The 20,578-nt window shown below is 43.1% G+C and overlaps 1 protein-coding gene across 1 annotated transcript in view; it reads right to left on the bottom strand.

The window, feature by feature from the left end:
• Positions 1-239: 239 nt before the first annotated feature.
• Positions 240-20,578, bottom strand: part of GATA6 (GATA binding protein 6) — a 79,943-nt gene continuing 59,604 nt past the window's right edge. Inside the window, exon 6 of the mRNA XM_052704345.1 lies at positions 240-4,347. Coding sequence (XP_052560305.1) covers positions 4,297-4,347 — 51 coding nt within the window. The 3' untranslated portion in view covers positions 240-4,296. The remainder of the gene's footprint in view (positions 4,348-20,578) is intronic.

The raw sequence follows: 20,578 nt of genomic DNA, 5'->3' as shown, positions 1-20,578 counted from the left end.
CGTCAGCAGATGAACTTCATTTGTGTCCTCTGGCTTGCCAAACTTTGTACTGAGCTACTGAGATGCAAGTTGTCCTGCTAAAAGTCTACAGACAAATTCTGCCTCCTCTGAAACTGCTCGGACTTTGGTCCATTTGGTCTGCTCTGGGTTTTCGCATTGGCACAACAGCCAAAGAGATCAATAGGCTGTGATGAGAACTGACCCAAGGAAAAGAGAATAAATGAAAGCAGTCAGCAATCAAACTTTCAAAGGCTGTTTTTATTAACGATATTAAAATGTTGTCTCTTAGTTTTTTGCCTTTACTTAATGACTAGCATAGAAATAACCCCATTTGCAACTTTTCTGCCTGAACTTTTTTGATACAGATGAAATCACTTGGAATAAGTCAGGTGTCTGCCCACCAAAGCCAGGGGCCCCAAGGCTGTGCTCGGTGGCGATGGCACCAGGGCTGTATGCACAGCCAGTATTGCTTCCGAGTCACCCAGCCTGAATCTGAGACTGGAAATACAAGACTGGAGAAGAAAAAATGATCCCATGATGTAAGGAGGTGACACCACAAAGCAGCTCTAAAGAAAGAGACTGATGAGGCAGAAGTAAAGGATCTGGGCCTGGAGAAGCAGCGACAGCCAAGAGGTGCAGAAGTGCTGAGTGCAGCTTGTGAAGGCCAGGCTTTGCTCAATGAAAGCTGGCTATTTAAATGTGCCTTTGTCAGCCCTCAGAGCTCCAGAGCAGCTTGTGATTGCTAAGTCCTGCAGTACAAACAGCCCCAGAGTCAAATTTACCCTCAACAAAACACGAATTAATTTAACATTATTCTCCTAGCAATTAAGTCAGCACTTATCAGAACCTGAAGAAGCACATTTGCTTCTTTTGCCGTCATTCCCTACCTGCAGTGAGGAGAAGACAGAGAAAGGGTTTTGACGCTGTGCACAGTGCTAGAAGGAGGGTACAGGCAGTCTTGATGGGGGCTGCAGCAGATCCCCAGCACGCATAGCACAGAGCTATAGAGTATGGCTCTCTGTAACCATAGGGAGAAAGGATAAATGGATTATTTCGGAGTGATGTGCATTGAGAACTCATGCCACTGGGGAATGCGGCCAGGCTATTTTTAATGTACTGCTTCATTTTGCACCTGCTACCATTACAGGGTTGTTTTTGTTTCCATTACAGTCACTTGTCTTGCAGAGTTTATAACTCCTATGAAACATGCAGTTGTGGGCTGGATTTTCCTCCACAGCTCAGGAGCAAAGATTTTTCTCGTCACAAAACAAAAAAGGTGAGCATGGCAGCTCAAGCTGCCTTTTGAATAGTTTAATAGGGTTTTCATAATTGTGATTCCTAAACAGCAGTTTAACATCGCTTCCTTTATTCATTCTGAAATGGAGCAACATAGGGTACAAGGACCTGTCCCTAAGGAGCTTGCAAAACCAAAACTGAATGGAGAGTCATTCTCAAGTACTTAATCAGCCGCAATATTGCAATAAAGTGATGAAATAAGAGATAAGGAGTCTTGGCCCTTTTTCCCGCTCTCCCCACGTGGAGGCCAAGTGGAGCTTAGCATCTCTGAGAGCTCAGGCTGGTGCCTGGCGTGGAGCCGCACTGCCAGTATTGCATGCCCCCAAACACCACTCCAGCATGAAACTCCACTTCAGTAGGGTGCTGGCGTCCTCCAGGGAAGGTGATTTAGAATCACCCCTGCCTGGCGTCCACCATCTCCTCTGGAAAACACCAGGCCTAGGCTCTGTAGGTCACATTCTATGGAGAGCCTCACAGCCTTATCCAGGCAACAGCCCCACTCAGAACCTTTTCACCCTCTCACATCTGAACTCTCATTGGGGTGGTTTTGCAGTCAGGATACGAATGTGAACAGTCCCTAGGGAATCTCCATGCCCCTCATCTTATTGTCTGAAACCAGGGAGCAGGGTGGCTGTTCAGAGTGTCTCCTCAGCCCAGCACTGCTACCAGCTTCCCACAGAGTGGAATCGAACCCAGATCACAAGGAAAACAAGCTATGGGTGTGAGCTTTGCCTTGTGTGGCCCAAGATAAGTCAGAAATAATGGTGCAAATTCTCAGTGCCAAGTATATATTCAAGGGGACTGGCCCCCTGTCTTCATAAATCAAGGCAAATCCCTAAATCAAAACCACTCTGAATTCAAACCATGGGATTGGGTTTTTCATCCAGATTCATTTGGACAATAAAAATGCACCACTTTCCCCCTGAATATCAATTCAATTAATTTGGACTCACAGACCAAATGATGCTTGACAGCCCTTGCATACTCTCTCCTTCGCTTTCTGCAAATTCCTAGCCATGGACTTTGCCAGCAGCCATCCCGCCTGGAGCAGCACTTCCAGTGCTTAACCTATCTATTTGCAACAACTTCTGTCAGAAAAGCACAATTAATTATGCTGCTGATTGCACGTTTGCACAGATTTGGAGTTTGTAAGTGTTTCATCCAGATCAGTTTGTAAGTGTTTCATCCAGTTAAGCTAAGTGGATGCTGCAGAGGCAAGCCAAGGGGCTGCAGGCTCTGCTTCTACTACATCCTAGTAAGGGAATCCTCACACTGCAGCGGTCCCACTGGGAGGATCGGGCTCGGGCCACCGAGTCCTTCTTATCGCGGCTGCCTGCCAAATTCTTCCAAGGAATAAGTGTCACTTTGTGGTACCTCTATTTTCCTTCCCAATAAAATAATAATTTGGCAGTGCCTGAGATGATGATAGTAAATCAGTGTAAAACAGTAGAGGACACCACTAAATTCAACCTATTTATCATGCAACTTCACTTAGCTATGCTAGCTGCAAGAGGACATAGGCTACTGTACTCCTAGTTTAGTTCAGAAGGTGAGCGAGGCTTTCAAGAACAAAGGCAGGGAACCATCTCTCCACTGGAGCAAGGATTGCTGGGGGCTTGTGTACCACTGTGGCCATGGCCTGGACTGGATGCAGAATGCAAGGCAAAAAGTCAGTATCCCCCCTACTCCTTCCAGCAGAACTACACACTTTATTGCACCCTGCCATGACATGTTGTCCACCATCCCAAGGCACTCTGAGCTTCTCAGACTTTCAGGTATAGCTCAGTACGTAGGCCAGACTGTTCTGCTCATGGATTATTCCAAAAGTGTACAGCAGATTGACACAAGCAGATGTCTGTGCTACAGAAAGATCATGAGAAGGAATATCCCCACAGATCTTGCTCTCCGTCTCGTTTAGGTCCTGCATGGATTGCCCTTGTCCCCACTACAGTACTGTGGCACTGGGATGAAGATCCCTGAAAGTAAGGCCTGCAGTCTAAATAATATGTGCAAATCAGTTACAGTTTACAGTGTAAGATAGCAAGATTTTCCTTGAATTTTGGGTGAAAATTTTAATACAAATCCCCCCATTCTGCTTTTCCCACTATATCATGGTGCTTTTCAAAGAGAGAGCAAACAGGCTTTCTTGAGAACAAACCACAGACTTCAAATCTGCCCTCTGTTTTCATGAAAAAAAAAAAAAAAAGGGTTTCAGAAGGATAATCATATTCGGAAATGATGTGACTAAATGTTATCAGGCTGTCATGGTGATTGCAGTCTTTTAAAAAATGTCTGCATTGTGGTTCACTAATGATAGCTATATTAACTAAACTAAACACCATTCGTCTGTTCAAGTATTTTTCATATGCGCTACTGAATTACATGTCTCTTGGTTTTTTAATTTTTTTTCTTTTTTTTTCTTTTTTTCTTTTTTTTTTTTTTTTTTCTGTTGGAATACTATTCTTTGTCTTATAAACACTGGAAATGAATTCAAGCAATAAGCAAGAGCAGAGATAACTTTGTCACCTTTGCTATATTTCATATCTCTGTGTCCAGCTGAGTCTCACATTAACTCGTCTGCAAAAGTAGATATTGAGCATCATGCTGCCAGCAAAGTTACTTGCTTAAAGTAGAACTTCAAACCCACAGTTTCTGGCACTTATTGTTTTTTCAGTCTCAACTCAAGTGCAGCTCCCACCAGAAATCTTACTGATGTTAGTGTTCACATTTGTGTGACTTGCAGAAGTTGAGCTGCACTGCTGATGTAGTGTACATGTTGAGTTGCTTCTGACTACCTTACTAGCTCAAGCTTCTGAAATTCCTCTTCCCAGGCCCCTAAGGCCCATGAGGGATTTGAGAGAGCTTTACCTATCCTAAATGGGCACAGAAATGAAAGCACCTTTGGCACACAAGTACATATCAAGGCATGGACTCCATTTCAGAAACCCTTTGGACATGGCGCTCTAAGAGACTAACTCCACACAACATGACACAAGGATTTCAGAGCAGCAGTGAGGTCACGTTGAAGAGAAGAAGACATCTGAAGATGACCTGAAAGGGCAAGACAAAAACTTTGACCACCTAGATATTCCTTGAATCTGGAACTGTACATTCACAGATTCAGGCACCTTCAGAGCCCTTGGAGCACTCTCCAAACCCTATGCTGACAGTGTAAGTAGCTCCAAATGATGCAGAGGATAAGCTCTGTCCAAAGATGCATGAATCATAAATTACAAGTTTGCAAAATAATTTCAGGTGGTTTTCTGTTTTGTTGTTGTTGTTGTTTGTGAAACGTAGGCTGTGCTTATGTTCCTGATTCTTTGGACACGAGATAACATCTTTCCCGTAGACTATTACTCTACGCTCTGAAATCTGCAGGAACTCTGTGATTTCATCCACGTCTCCTTGCAGAGCAATTAGGCTGGTGGAGGATGAGAGGGCTAAAAGTACATGGGTCAGATGTTCTTTGTTCTCTTGGGGACAGATGACATTATCATACACATTTAGCCACCACACTATACACCCTTCCTCTGCTGTTCACAGCAGCCTCCCACTGGCATCCCATTCGTTATTCAAGCTTGCTAAAGGAAGACGTTAACGGGCACGTAATGATCAGAAGTTGAATCAGTTCAGCCTTCCCAGGCATTCTGCAACTTTTGTTTAATAGAGTTATTTAATATCATGACTCATTCACTTTATTGTTGTTCAGTGAGTAATATTTTGTGGTTACACGTGTTTTCTTTTTGCTACGTGTGTAACTTCATAACATTTTTGAACACAGAATCTGCTTTTCTTCAGCTTTGCTCAACTTAGAATTCAAATACATGAACCCTGCTATTGAAAACTCATCATTAATTAACGATGCTTAACTGCTCTCAGCCTACATTTTGTGTATCGAAAGAACTCTCCCCCTCCTGCTGTGTTCCCCCTCTCTTCCTGCTCACTATATATATAAGGAGGGCTATATTTAGTGGGAGATTTAGGTTGATCTGCAATTCTCACTGCAAATTCCTTTCCATCAGCAGCTCCAGCCAGAAGGTCTGAATAAGAGAAAGGTCTGCAATTCAAGCAGCACACCAAAGAGGCTTCCTGTTTTCCTGGATTTTTCAGGTTTGCTACTGTGTGCGCAGAGCAGCTGGTACTAGACTCTGCAGACTGAGTGGCTGCTAACTCATCCGTGTTCTGGCTCTGGCATCAGACTCCGGTGCAAAACATTGTCTGGTTGATGGTCCTTCTAGAAATATAGGCAGCGAAAGCAAGAAAAGCATATCTGATCTTGAAATATTTCCAGAGCAGAGTGTCAGAGAGGATAATGCTGACAGGACTGGCAATCTCTCAGAGAAGGAGAATGAAGTAAAGGAGAGCAGTCTGTAAATCATTGCTGAGGAAAATACGGTGTGGAGTGAGCTCTGTACTCAGATCCCTGCTTCCAGTGCGGGCATGAAAAAGAGAAAGAAAAACATTATAGATGTGTGCTAGGTTTCCTAAGCTTTCCTGGTCCACAATGCTTGCTTGCCCTTCTGGCCTCATTTATGCCCAACACTGAAAGCACTTGCCCAAGGAAAAAAAAAAAACAGTGAGGCACAGCCTTTGCTTCTTGCAGGAGCTGCCCAGCAGAACCAATGTGTTGCCTGTTCCCAAAGGGAAGTCCTGTCTGGGAGGAGAGCCTTGCTTGGGGTATTGGAGACCAGGTTTCAATCACTGCTAACCACAGACATCCTGGGCAGAGCCTGACACCTGTAAAGAGCAAGGCTTTTATTCACCCACCTCTCAGGCATGTTGATAGGGTGAATATTTTAAAGCCCATGAGATGCTCAAATGTGAAGGTTCTGGGAAGCACACAGTGCTGGAGATTAGGTGGTTTGCTCTTTATTCCTCACTGGACTCTAGGATTTCCATTTTGCTAACTACCGTACTACATTTCATATTCATGTTTTACCTACTACCGAACTGCCTTAGAATAGCAGTCTGCATGCTTTCAGTCTCAGCTGCATTTTAACACTTAAACATTTGTTAAAATGAAGTCAAACACTTGCCTACCTAATTTGGATGATGTCAGTGTATGTGTAAAATGAACATGATAAGGACTGTACTATGGAGTATATCTAGTAGTTGATTTTTTTGCCAACCAAGAGAAACAAGATGACTGTATAAGAACGCTTTCCCTAAAAGAATCATGCCTGAGATTAGCTAAGATTAGCTGCACTTGCTAGGCTTCAAAACCTTGCATTGTGATATGACATTTATGTCAGTAGCTGTAATAATTGTTGCAAGCCTGTAGGAATGCCAGACAGTGTTGACTGTGTATTTCACAGATTTCAGTAAGATAAGAAGCATGCTATAGATTTATATTTTTTTCTTCAGCTGACCTGAAGGGACCACTTTAATAGCTTAAAGCATTGAAGGCACCTGAAGAGCCTTTGATATGATGGTTGTAATGTACTTTTTATTTTTACAGCATGAGCTGATTGAATGGGGCTGCCACTGGCTTCTTTCTCTCTCCATATTTTTTGCTTTCTCTTCCAGACCTTCTGTAGTGCCTTATTATTTCCTTATCTTTGGTGTCTTGAAGTTGTACAATCTACTGTTGATACCCCAACATCACAGAGTGGTGTTGCCACAGATATCCATACACAGAACATGCTTTTGCTGCCATATTCATTATACTAAACAAACAGTTTTGATAGCAATCTTCTGCATGTGATTATATTCTTCCAAGTATCAAACAGTATTTTGTCAAATGCCTGGTAATCACAATCGGCTAATTGCCTTTGCTCTTGATCTTGTCCCAGACTTCCTGCATTAGCAAAATGTATTTATAGAGCCTATGTAATAAGTGCACTGCACTGATTGAAATGTTGGATGTGTTTCAGTTACTGTTTATGCTTTATTATTCTTCTTTCTTTGTAAATTAGAGACTCTGGAAAGTGTTGGAGAGTTCAGCTTGGTGCAGTTATGATGACTTCCTAATGTTCATTTCTCTTCTTATTATGTCTGCATCTGTTGTTCGAGTTAAAAGACCTAGTAGCAGTGATAGGCCCTTTCCAAAATGATGGAGCCAAATTCTTTCAAACTATGGAGAAATTTGGTCCAGATCCAAATTTCACAGCTTGGACTTATCTCCATAATGAACCAAACCAACACCCAAGATACGAACAGCCTTGAACTTAGATCCCAGATAAGGACGTGGTGTGTAAATTCTCTTAAAGCTCAGACTCATGATCTTTTCAGAAAGGGGGTTTTCCTAATTTTAGATATCACTGCCTATCTCCTCTTTGCAAGTGCCTTCAGTGGGAAGTTTCCATGGCTCTATCAAGCCAAGTCAGCGGCCTTGGTGAACCGAGCAGCCTCAGCAAAAAGTCAGATGAGTTACATTGAGATGCTGCAGGAATCGCATTGAGCTAGGCCAGCAGCTTCGTCCAGCCATAATTTCCACTTGCAGGCTCTGCTGGGGAAACAGTCACCTCTAGGACAGGGACAGAAGTAATGCCCTGTTTTCTCTTCACCAGAGCTGCAAGGACACCTCTGCCTACATTCCTTGGTAGTACTCATAGCTGTGGCATTGGCTAACACCAAAGCAAAATTTTGTCCCACCTATGAGTGACAGGAGACTGATTGACAAAAAACAGTCTGTTTGTATCCCAAAATGTATTTGTATGATTCCTTTGTGGCTGCTTTTCACATGAGTCAACTTCTGCAAAAGGAAAAGCTCTGGTTTCACCAAGGAAATACAATAGTTTGTTTTCAATAGCACAAAATGTCTCCCATTTTAATTACTTCTTAGGAGCTCCGACATACGAATAAAGGGCCAAAAAAGGAGCGGCCATGGCTGGTGTGGCTGGGAGACCGTTCGTTATTTACAATAAAGCGAGCAGGATCAGAATATGACCTGATGGTATGACTGCTAGCATTCCAGTAAATTCCAATTGCAATTCCTCTTTCACAAGAAATGTTGCTTTTCCCAAAGAAGTCTGTCTGGTGTTTTATTTTTGTGTTTGGGCAGACCAGCTTGTTGTCTCTGGCTTCACAAGGAATGCCGAGGTGGAACAGACAGAACATTAGCTTGAGGGGAAAAAGAAATGGCCATTGCTTCAGAGTAAGCCTCCTGCCTTTCGTCAGCTCATGTCCTACCTCTGGTGCTTGGTGGAGAGGTATTTTTCCCACCCACTTTGGCCCTGACAGAAACTAAAGGAAAACAAAATAAATTGTTACATACCTGGTCTGCAGATCATCGTGTCCTTCCCCTGCTTAGTAAATGTTTCTTTAATTGGCTTAGTTAGCCCCCTCACCTTTCAGCACTTCAGGAATGACTCTTTGAAGAGAGCCATGTACAGAGATTTAGTTGACGTTTAGTGACACGAGACTCTACAGTCTCCAAAATATGACTGATGTCACTTGTTATGTTCCCTTGGGTCTCTGGGGACAAAGTCACTCTTACTCTGAAGCATGCATTGACAATCTCAAGATAACACTTCTTTGACAGAGGCAGGGGCCCTCTTCCAGGGCCTGAAGTAATCTCTAGAAAGTTTCCAATATGGGCATTGTTTGTCATTTATATCTCAAAAATGTTTTTTATGTTTGACTTGCAGTGATTTTAGTATGAAAGTTGTCACTGAGAACAAAAATATGTATTATTTTTCTGCTGGAAGGTTGTGCTGAGAAGCTCACACTCGGATGGAAGAAACATTGTGAACAAGCTCACATGAAGAGAGGAGAATGACAGCAACCTGTGCTCTTAGAATCATAGAATCACCAAGGTTGAAAAAGACCTCCAAGGTCATCCAGTCCAATTGTCCACCTATCACCAATATTTCCTACTAACAGCGTCCCTCAGTATAACACCTAAGTGTTTCTTGAACACCCCCAGGGACTGCGACTTCACCACCTTCTTGGGCAGCCCATCCAGCGCTTCTCGACGAAGAAGTTTTTCCTACTATCTCCTTCCTAACGTCCAACTTCACGCCTCATTCTGCAACCCGACACTCTGCTCACGGGGAGGGCGGCGTCGGTGCCAGCCCAGGGAAGGCGACATCATCCCTTCGGAGGGGCCCGGGGTACCCGCCGAGGCGGGGCAGTGCTGCGGGAGCTGCGGGCACACGAGGGCGCTCGCGGCAGCGCTCGGCCGGCTCTGAGGCACGGCTCGCCCTCTCGCTGCTGCTGCGGCCTCGCTGAGCCTTTTCTTTCTTCCTTCCTTTTTTTTTTTTTTTTTCTTTCTTCTTTCTTTATTATTATTTTTAAAGAGGAGTGAAATAATAGTGTGTCTCTCGAAGACCAAAGGCTAAACCAACTGATAAAATTCAGCTGCTATCTGGGATAAAAGCGGCTGAAACTGCCAAAACAAGCCTGACCTCACTTCCTGTGTGTGTGCACCAAAGGCTTTCACCGGGAACTCAGCGCTCAGCGGAGCGGGGCTGGCACGCAGGGGAAAGGAGGGCCATGTGCAATGAGGAAACGGCATTGCAACTAGCCCATCTTTACTGCTTTAGTGCACTCTTGCAAATAATAATTTAATCATTGAGGTTAATAATTCATTGGTGGCAGCAAGGACTTGAGGACAGAATGCCGTAGCAGCCTTTTCTTTTTTTCTCTTACTGTGCCATACTTCTGCCCGTAGCTGCTGTCCCCCAGCAGTGTCAGTGGCACTGCATGGTGTGAGTGCTGCCGTGGAAGCACAGCACTGCTCTGTGGTTCTGAATGAGCCACTTTGTGCCATAAGCCCGTGAAGGAGCTGGGCACGTTCATCCTGGAGAAGAGGAAGCTCCAGAGTGACCTCCTTGTGGCCTTCCAGTACTTGAAGGGAGCTTACAAGCAGGAGAGGGACTGACTTTTTACACAGTTTGGTAATGATAGGACAAAGGGAAATGGCTTTAAACTAAGAGGAGATTTAGGTTAGATCTGAGAAAGAAATTCGTGACTCAGAGGTGAGGTACTGGCACAGCTGCCCAGAGAAGCTATAGTGCCCCATCCCTGGAGGTGCTCAAGGTCAGGTTGGATGGAGCCCTGGGCAGCTGAGCTGCTGGGGGGCAGCCATCTTTAAGGTCTCCTCTAACCTAAGCCGTTCTGTGATTCTCCTGATTCTGTCGTTGTGATCACGAGTTGGACTCAATAATCTTTATGCGTCCCTTCCAACTCAGGATATTTTATGATTCCGTGCTCTCTCACCAAAACACCAGAAAGCGGTTGGAGGTCACTGAGAGCCTGTTGCGCAGAAACCTGAAATCTTTTCACTATATTTTAATTTCTTCAGACAAATGGAGCAACTTGGAGTGGATGCAAGGGATTGAATGAAAAGCAAGTCCTTAGCCAATGTGAATGGCTCCCTGCCTCTTCCAGAAGGGGACTTACATTAAATTTGGTTCTGTTATGTAAAGTTTGAAACCACCCTGTTTTGAGTCTTTTGTACAGAAATCCAGGATCTGCCTCAGTCTGGTTCTCTGGGTGATTTGGAATTGGAGAAGCTCATTTGTGCCACTTTTCTTTCTACAAATACTTCTCTCCCCCAGGGAGCAAGTTGGGCTGCAGGCAGCGTGGAGATGGCTGTGCCCTACCACATGCTCAGAGTGAAGCCAGTGCTCCTACAATACATTGGGTCTACAATATGTGGGCAGCCTGATTGCACTGTTCTGGGCATATTATCTTAGAGGATCTCAGCCCTCCCTGGAAGAAATTGGGTGGATTTGGAAAAGTTTCAAATAGGTCTGAGTGTGGAGCTGCCTAAGCAAAGAGAGAAATGAAGGAAGAAGCAGGACATGGGTGTTACTTGGTCAGAGATGGCCACCTCCCATGTTTCAAATTCCTGTGGCAGAAATTCTCCTGCAGGCTAGGCTCACATAAGACGTCCCTGTTTTTCTCCCAAGAATCAGAACTGCAAGTGGAAGGTTGGCTAAAGTGTATGGATGCACTGGTTGAAAATGTAGAAATCACCACCAGTCTTTTGTTAAGAGTTTTGTGGAATGGATTTTTAGGAGAGTGACACCTGAAACAGAGTGAGGCAAGGTACATGAGAGATACGGAGGCATCTAAGGGATCCATGTGTCTTCAGGGTCTGACAGCAGCTGGATGCAAGAGTTCTTCAAGTCACCAACGTATTATCAGTGGGTAATGAAGAGTCAGGGAAGTGTTTCAATACTGTTGCAGCTCAGTGCGTTAACTTCCCAGGTAAGGACTCCGATAGTAGTTCTTTTCTAGAAGCAGCTCATACTGACATATGACAACTCAGTGTGCCTAATATGAATGTTTTGTTAGGTTTTGGTGGTTGTTTTTGGTTTGTTTGTTTGTTTTGTGATTGTCCTGCCTGCCTGGTCCCTGCCAGTTCATGAGCCCTGAGTTTTCATCTCCTTTCCTCCCAGCAAACCCGAAATGACCACGTGGAGCTGGCACTGCGTGTGCAGAAAACTTGTTGTGGGTAGCTGAAAGTTCCTCTAGGCTTTGTGTATATTCTAAGTGCACAGGAAAATCCAGGGAAAGAACATTTAATAGTAGTCTGAAGAAACAGCATTTCCCACTGCAAAAACAGACTTTTTCCACAAGGAATTCAGGGTTGCCTCTCCCAGAGATGAATGCATAAACTGTGAACATTCTTTAACTTGCCTATTGCCACATCAAAGAAGCAGTGAGAATGAGTTCCCAGTCTAGCTCAAGTTAAATTAAAATACATTCCAGTAAGGTGTTTGTATGTGTATTTTTATTTTTAAGTTGCAGTATTCCTGCTGTTATTGGGAGGATGCTTCTCTTGTAAATAAACAGATTCCCAGCCTTACTCTTCTGCTTTCTATAGACACATCTGCCAAGGGCAACATTTCTGCAGAAATGCTCCTCTTGTTACACTCTGGCAGTTTCCTAAGAAATCTGTTACATGTAGCATGTTGATCTTAGAAGGATTCTTCACATTTTCTGGTACATATCGCATATCGTTCTTGTGTGATTTTGAAATTCATGTTTATAAATTGTTTGGGAGATAAAGCAAGCTGTCATTGCTAGGCGCTGTCATGATGACAATCTATAATGTCAAAACACTGTCAATCTCTCATCATGCAAACAGGAAAGCTCTGTCATAGTATTGATATAACACTGCTTTCTAAGTAGATTACCACCTCAATCGTTCCTGAAGGAATGCTTGAAAAAATCCTTTTTAATATTGTTTTTAACAACGTGGAGTATACCAGGAGGATTTATAGCTGTGGCTGAACCTATGGAGTGATCAGTTGTCCCCAGTGCCACAGCTAGAACAAGACTTAGGGAATGGTTCTATGTGACAACAGGCTGAATTGGTTAATCTGGAAGCCATATATTTACTCGGGATATTAAAGTTTAGTGAGATAACAATCAACCACCATCACTCATTATGAAGGGAAGAAACAGGATGCTGAAGGGCCACAAGTCAGGAGGATAGAGCTGTGTGTTTGTCACTGACAGCATTTCTAAGTCCAACATCTAGCATAAAAAGAGTGGGATGGGCAGGCTGGGACTGAATCATAAGAAGGTTCAGCTGAGGCTTGAGTAGTCAGCATGTCCAGGCTTAGTGATGGCTCTGAGGTGGACCCTATCACTGTTGGCCTATCCTGAGATGCCCCAAATGCAGTGGGAATGCCATCAGGAGTGCCCCAAGTAGAAAATACAGAATCACAGAATTGCAGGGGTTGGAAGAGATTACTGAGTCCAGCTCCCTGCTAAAGCAGGTACCCTACAACAGGTCACACAGGTAGGCATCCAAATGAGTCTTGAGTATCTCTATAGAAGGAGACTCCACAACATCTCTGGGGAAACTTTTCCATGCTCCGTCACCCTTACTGTTAAGCAGTTCTTCCACATGGAAGTCTTTGAGAGCAGACTGTAGAAAGGAAGAACAATACAAAGCTTCTTCATCTATATAACCTGTAGATGAACAAGTGCAGCAGAAAGCTGCTGAGATGGTCATATTTCACCTACTGAGCAGTTAGCTAAGTACTGGAGTAAGTCATGCTGAAAGGCTCTAGAGGCTGTGGATTCTTCATCCATAAAGATCTTCAAAACTTGAATGAATGAGGTCACAAACAGCCTGATATAATTTTGAAAATGGCTCCACTTTGAGCAAGTTGTTAGAATTAAATGATCTTCAGGTCTGTCTCTATGCTCACTAACCCATGTCCCTCCGTGCCACATCTCCAAATTTCTTGAACACCTCCAGGTGACACCACCACCTCCCTGGGCAGCCTGTGCCACTGCCTCACTGCTCTTTCAGAGATTTTTTTCCTAATATCCAGCCTGACTAGACACACTGGAGAGCCCCAAGGCTAGAGGTTTTAGGCTACCTGTTTCATAAACCATTTAATGTGTATTAGATTCCTGTGTTTGTAAAACAGTGCTGTGAGGGTGCTGCAATGGAAGGCAACACATATAAACTGATTTTCAGGGTGGGAAGGAGTTCCTGTGGGGCAAGGCATGACCTGTTCATAGTCCATCTTCACACTACTCAAGTAGTTTAGGACTTTCTCCAGAACTTCACTTCTTTTATCACTAAATCCCTCTGCTTTCCAGCTTGAAGTTTATTAAAACCCATGTGTTTTTGTGCTAGCACTATCCTTTAATTTAAAAATATGTATTCATTCATGGTGCTTGAATCATGCACTTTATATAAAAGTCTTCCCTCTCACACTTTCTCCTACTAGTCTTCACAAAGTAAAACTCTTTAAATCTTCCCTCAGTTGTTCTCTATTTCCTGATCACCTTCCTTGCTTTTCTTCACCTTCCTTATTTTGAGTTCATCTTTCTGGCCCAGCATGGGCACTAGATCTGCTCATGTCCTTTCTCTACATGAATAAACTTTATGTGGATCTGAGCCTTTTTAGGAATGTAGTTTTATCCTAGATGCCACTTGGCATGATTCAAAAGTTATTGGATGACAAGTGAATTTGGATCATTTTCCACCACCAGAGAGATGAAAATAGAGTCACGATGCCTGGCAAGGATCTGGATATAAATTGAGGCATCACCCTGGAAAATGTGTTGAGGGGAAAATTTGGGAGATACCATGTACGGACTGACTGAAAATGACTTACAGCTTCAACACCTGCCACTACTGAGAGATGACAAAAGATACGAAAGAGCATCTTAAATGACTGAGGTTCTGTTAAGCGAAGATTGATTGGAAATATTGATCACCTAGAAACATCTGTGGAAAATGACTTACTTAACTTGTTAGCAACTGAAACCATGCTAAGGATCTGCAATCTGATTGGAAAGACTGTGGTACTAGATGCATTATGCTACTGGACTTCTGAATATGTAGAGCAGAATCTTTCGCAGACTGGAGAAACAGATTTGATTAGCTGTGCAGTGAGCCTGGTAAGGGGCAAAAACTGGTCATTTTTGATCTTTGCAAAAGCAAATGATTATTAGGGCCTATGCATACCAAAAATATCTTTTTCATCATCTCACCTGTGTGCTTTGCTCTTCACATCATGGAATTACCTATGAAATCACAGCCATGGTCCAAGTAGCTGATGAATGGCAAATGACAAAAGGGGTGAGTGCTTCTGAGTACTGTCCCTTGCAGCAAGCACACCCGTTCAGGTGCTAAGTCCACACTGATGGAATACTGATCTGTATTTGTCCCACAGTCACTTTCTAAATATACAGTGTTGACAAGATTTCAATTTCAGTGTCTTATCTATGAGTAATTCATTTTCTGAGTCTTGGAAAAAGTGTTTTATTAATAGGCAGCAATAGTGTGGGAGTGAATCATAGGGCACCAGACTAGAGCCAAGTTTGGTCTATCAGCAGACCAGATTCTGCTCTTAGTTTCTGTTTTACCCTGGCATAATCAGGTGGGCAGGGATATTGCCAAAAGAGAAATGCTGGCAGCTAGCTAAGAAACACTCAAAGGTGCCAGTGCAAAGGTGGTGAGGGTAGGCTCCAGCACAGGGAGCCAGAGCTCGTGATACCTACTTGCTATTCATTCTCATTGCTGCCTGCAGTCTGGCTCCACTTCAAGTCACAGCATCTCTGCTGGGATTAGTAGCATTTAGAGTCAGGCCACAGGCTGCAGAACTATGCTGTAAAGCCTAATGGAGCTAGGCTGTGTAAGCAAGGGGCTAGTCCAGACCTAAGACATCAAGAAGACCTAGGCTCTCTCTTTTATGGAGTTTGGAAGCTGATGGTTTCTTAGCACAGTCTTGAAGACCCAGAGTGTTGAGGGTGGTGGTTGAATCTGCCATTCAGAATGAACTTGGAGACACACTAACTAACACAATGGACATGTTCTGGCAGCTTATTTTGACAGAGACCAAAATTATAGCTGGTGTAAATCCATAAAACTCTCTATCCTCCAGAAAGGGAGGAGTTTCAAAATGATGCTTGGATATTTAGTTCTCGTAATGTATTTTTAATCATTAGACATTAAAGTCTTGGCAAATGGAAGACTGTTTGCCTGACAAACTACCAGGTCTGTGACATCAGCAGGACAAAGACTTTTGAATGAACTGGTCTATCAAAACACATTCATGCAGTTATGAATAACTTGCTATATATTACTTGGCAGGCTGAGAAGCAGGGTAAACCGTGAGGGAGTGTCAGTACTTGAGGAAAAGCAACCAATGAGTAGAATCCATTAGGGATCTCTGTATGTGAGATAAGATAAATTCAGTCTCAGGAGCAAGAAGTGGAGCCAATTGGGAACCTAAGCAAGAGTTTAGGACCCAGTGGGGAATATCTACATTAAGAGATATGCCTAGGAAATGTTGGATCCAGAAAACTTTGGAAGGCTCGCAGCAAAACAAGGAGGAGTCATAACATTTTGGATTCAAAACGGGGGCCTAAATCACGATGTAGTTTTAAGCTTGAAGGAAAGGCAGCTGAACCAAGAAGGAATTTCAGATTTCGTCTTAACCATTCTGCTATGCTCCTGGAGTCCCGAGAATCTTTCAGAATCTCTGATATCTTTGGTTGTTTTATATTTTGGGTTGCTTTTTTTTTTAAAGAATCTGAAGGCATAGCATCGGTTAATGGTAAGGCTCCAAAACCAAAGGACTAAATGAAAGGCTCTTTATATTCTTTAAGTAAGCATCATGAGTGCAGAGTGAGACAGAGCCAGGAGAATATGCCTCGTGATATTTTTTGTGACTTAGAGCTGGCAGTCCTGACACTGAGACAGAAGTTGCAGGTGAATGAAAATTATCAAAGCTTACCAAATGCATGCTAGAAGTTCTGGGTGCATTTGAATTACTAAGGATATTAACTTTCAGGTCAGAAAAAGAAAAGCTTGGACCACGTGGAAACGTCAGATTCAGGGTCAGAGCTGCAGCATCGTGGTATGGTGTTGAGAATTTCTAGTTCAGCAAACTGCCTAGAGCCTGGTGGGAATACTGGGGCCAGCGTGAGGAGAGCGTGAGTCATCTGGGACTGCAGACAGGAGGGGGCAGCTGCCAAGTGAGTGTGTGCCCCTGGGGAGGTTTGCACTGTGCGGGTCTCCCACAGCTGAATTTAGCAGTGCTTGGTACAAACAAGAGCACTTTCCTCTGCTTGAATGTTAATATTTCCCAGACATGAGATGGGAGCTGCACGGGAAAGCTCTCCACCTTGTCAGCTATTAGGGCCTCATCCAGCAAACATTTACATGGAAGACCCTATTTACGGAGGCCACTGAGTTTAATAAAGCTACTCCCTTGTCATAGGAGGTGAGGTCTCCCAGCAAACCACATTCATTCCTGGTGGACTCCACTGGCTTCACGGCTGTTTAAATCGGAGATAAACATTCCCCCTCTTCTCTGTGCTCAGAGATGCTTGTGATCATCCAGAACAACTGCATCCATTAAAGATGGCATAAGAAGCCTCCACTTTGAATATCTTTCCCTTGTTGTCTATTTTAATACTTAATTATCTTTGCCTGGCCATCAGCATGATAACAGTATACCAGTTTATTCTGTAAATACCTTTTCATCTTCCCAAAGAAGGATTGTTATTTATGGCTAGCAAGAAAACCTTTGCCTCCAATGGCAGAAGGAGAATGTCTCTTTGTTTAATTACCATGTATAGTTAGCTGCATAGTGATTGGGATAAAATAATTCACTTTCTATTCCCAGAAGAGTCTTCCTAAGTGCCTTGGGAGGAGAGGGGGAGGCTGGCAGATGAGTATAATCTCAAGAAGCACACTGTAGTGGAATCCAGCACTAGGAGCCAGATGGCAAGTTTGCACTGAATAGCACATTTTTTTTAATAGCTGTGAAAGTTCTCTGCCTGTGCATGGCTTCGCTGAATGACAGCAGTGAGTACTTTTAATTTATCTGGTGTTGCATTTAGGTTATTCCTTCAGAAAGTTTCCCTTGTTTTTCACATAAGATCAGGGCCCAGTTTCAGTACGAAAGCCAATGCTTAAATATCTGTGAAAGTTCAGAAAGGCAGGGAGGGCAAAGGTGTGGGAGGAGAAATACTATAAAAATGAAAAGAGAAAAATGAATTTAGGGGAGTGCTAGCAGCAAGCAGCACCCTGGCCTTGCTCTGTACTACTCTCCGAAAAGTGACTCCATTTGTGTGGCTTTCATGCAACATCCATTGAGTGCACTGGGATTTGCACACACATTTTCAAGGATGGGGATGAGAGCTTGAGTTGAGTTAATCTGATTTTCAAAGAATGCTGCTGTAAAATGTGTACACAACTGTGTGTTATCTTGGTTCTGAGAGCTTTGTTACAGTGTTAGCTTCCACTTGAGATCTAAAATGCATTTTCCATCCATGAAATTAAGGAAATAGGAGCAGTCCCAGATTTTCAGTTTTCAGACTCAAGTTAGGCATCAAAAGTCTCAAAGCCTCCCATGCGTGAGCATGGTCTCTGAAAGTCTAATTCATCCACAGCTTCCCTCTGAGCGTGAAGAATCACCTGAAGCAACCACGGAAGATGAGACGAATCCTATCCCCATCTTCAAGCACCCAACTAACTGGTAATGATCTAATGAGCAGAGGCAGTGGCAGAATTTGAAAGGACCGTGGAGAAAACACAGAGTTGGATGAGATAGTCGTGTGGACTTCCACAGTGTGCTGGGAGACTGGGAGCAGAACTAGACTGAGACCTTGTAAGAATCAACAAGTAAACAAATCTCACCAGGAGTAGGCATATGTACCAAACACCTCTGAGAATCTGGTCTGCTGTTGAAACTCTGCATTGCTCTGAATGCTTCTGGTGAAAATCTTGAGTTCCCCTGCCTGAAATCTGGCAACATGCCTGCAACTCCTGTGCTCTTGGCCAATTCTTTCAGAGGGGCAGAGCCTCCAATGAAGATCTTGTCTTGCACGTATAACCTGGACTTATATCCTAAATGGACCCAATTATTTATTATTCTGCACTTTGCCTAGCCATTTCCGTCATTGCAAAGAAAGTATGAAATTGTTGAAAGATCTACCTTGCCCTTGTGGGATTGTATAGCATGTTCTGGTTCAAATGGCTCCACTTGAAAATAAAAAGGAGAATGGGTCCATGTTGGACTGCTGACATGCTTGGAGATCTGGTAACAGAGGTGTGACTCTAAATCACATTAGTACCATGTGCCAAGCACATTTATGAACCACTGAGTGTGGGAGAATTCTCAAATAAGGTTTTGGAGTTATAGCAGCTAAAACAAAATCCATGTGTTGCCCATTGTCTGACTCAGGGGCTTTTTATTCTGTCATTGAATGCTGGACTGCCCTGCTCTTAAAGAACAGAAAAGACAAATGTAATTCTTCCATACTTTCCAAATTTTTCCTCATTGTAAGTATAGGAGTCATTACAATTACAAGCAAAGCTTTATTTCATTGCTATGGTTTGCGCTACACCTGGCACAGTAAAAGTCTCCAATCAAACTGTAAGCACCTAAAAATAGCAGCTGATGCTGAAAGCATCTTCAGCCGTAGCATTGCTGCTGAGATGGTTCTGTCATATCTGCCTCAGACAGTGCTGCCTGCATGTATTTAAATAGCAGAATTTAATTCTTTGCAAAAAGCTGTCTTCAAAACAGGACTTGTTGTGTCTTACCTGAGGCACTGACACTGCTTTGGCTTTCTGCATGGGGGTCAGTCCTACAAAGTCATTACCAGAACAAGATGTAATGTTTTGCATTGTTTTTACAGACTAGTGTCTGTGGAGAATGGGAAATAGTATTTGCTTCTTCCAAAATTTCAGGGTATTTTTTGATGTAATATAGCATTTCTGTTTTGTCTTTTTATTTTCCTTTCCTTTTTCAGTTTCTACATTTTGTGCATGTTTTTGATTTTCATCTTTTTCAAAATTCCCATGGTTATGTAGAGGAAATAGTTCAATAAAAGGCAGAATTTACTTGCTGTGATGCTTCCAGCAGTCATTTTCCTTATCTAAGTGAACGTTTACTTTTCCAGGATGATATTTAATTCTTCTAAGATGGGAGTTGTTTTCCTAAAACAATCACATCAAAACTTTTAACAACAGAAAAGGTAATTGGATCAGCTTGGTGTAGCTAACCAGACCAATGATGATGTAAAATCATCTTTTTCCTCTTCTGTTTGAAGACTGTGCATATTCAAGTCATACTTCATTGACAATCAATAAACAAGTTTTTTAGTGCTGTCAGCACTACGGAGCCAATGCAGCGCTGAGAAGGAGTTGATAGCTCTACTGACTCAGCCACTCCTCAGGCAACACTCAATTCATTTCTGAGCATGGATGCTTTCTGGCTATTACACTCTGAGATCACATAAAGAACCCCACTAACCTGCTTTCGCAGATTTTTAGCATGTTTTCAGGTTCCCTGTCAGCCCTTCCCACTTCTGATGTACAAATAATCACAAGCTGAGTTCAGTAGTTTCTCCTGTCTGACACAAAACCTTCCTGAAAGACGTCCAGTCCTGATGCAATGACATCAAGTTTTGGAGAATTCACCACTTCCCAGAGTAAAGCATTCCAGTGACCAATCACTCATGCACTTGATAATTTGTTTCACTAACTTGAGATGATGTTAAAGTACTCTTTTTTTTTTTTTTCTTTTTTTAAATTCCCCGGCCTGGCACAAACAGCCCATCTCCATCTGATGGTGTGTTCTGAAGATCTTCTACTTCACTATCATATCTGAAATTTTACATTTGAAGCGGAATATCACTGAAGTGGATTTTCAGCTGCTTTGCTAACAGATTACACCTACAGTTCAGGTCTAACTGCTTCTATTTTTGCTCAGGGGCACAAAAATTGCATCAAGATAGCTATCCCAGGAAATGTCTAAGTAATCCAAATGTGAATGGTCAGAACTGCCCTACTGGCAGACAGAGATAAGCTAGCTGTTATGGACTAATGAGCTGCAACCTG

Source organism: Tympanuchus pallidicinctus, unplaced genomic scaffold, assembly GCF_026119805.1.
Source record: "Tympanuchus pallidicinctus isolate F22 unplaced genomic scaffold, pur_lepc_1.0 scaffold5, whole genome shotgun sequence".
Lineage (NCBI taxonomy): Eukaryota > Metazoa > Chordata > Aves > Galliformes > Phasianidae > Tympanuchus > Tympanuchus pallidicinctus.
Note: the sequence above shows the minus strand (reverse complement) of the source record. Positions and strands in the feature narration are given on the sequence as shown.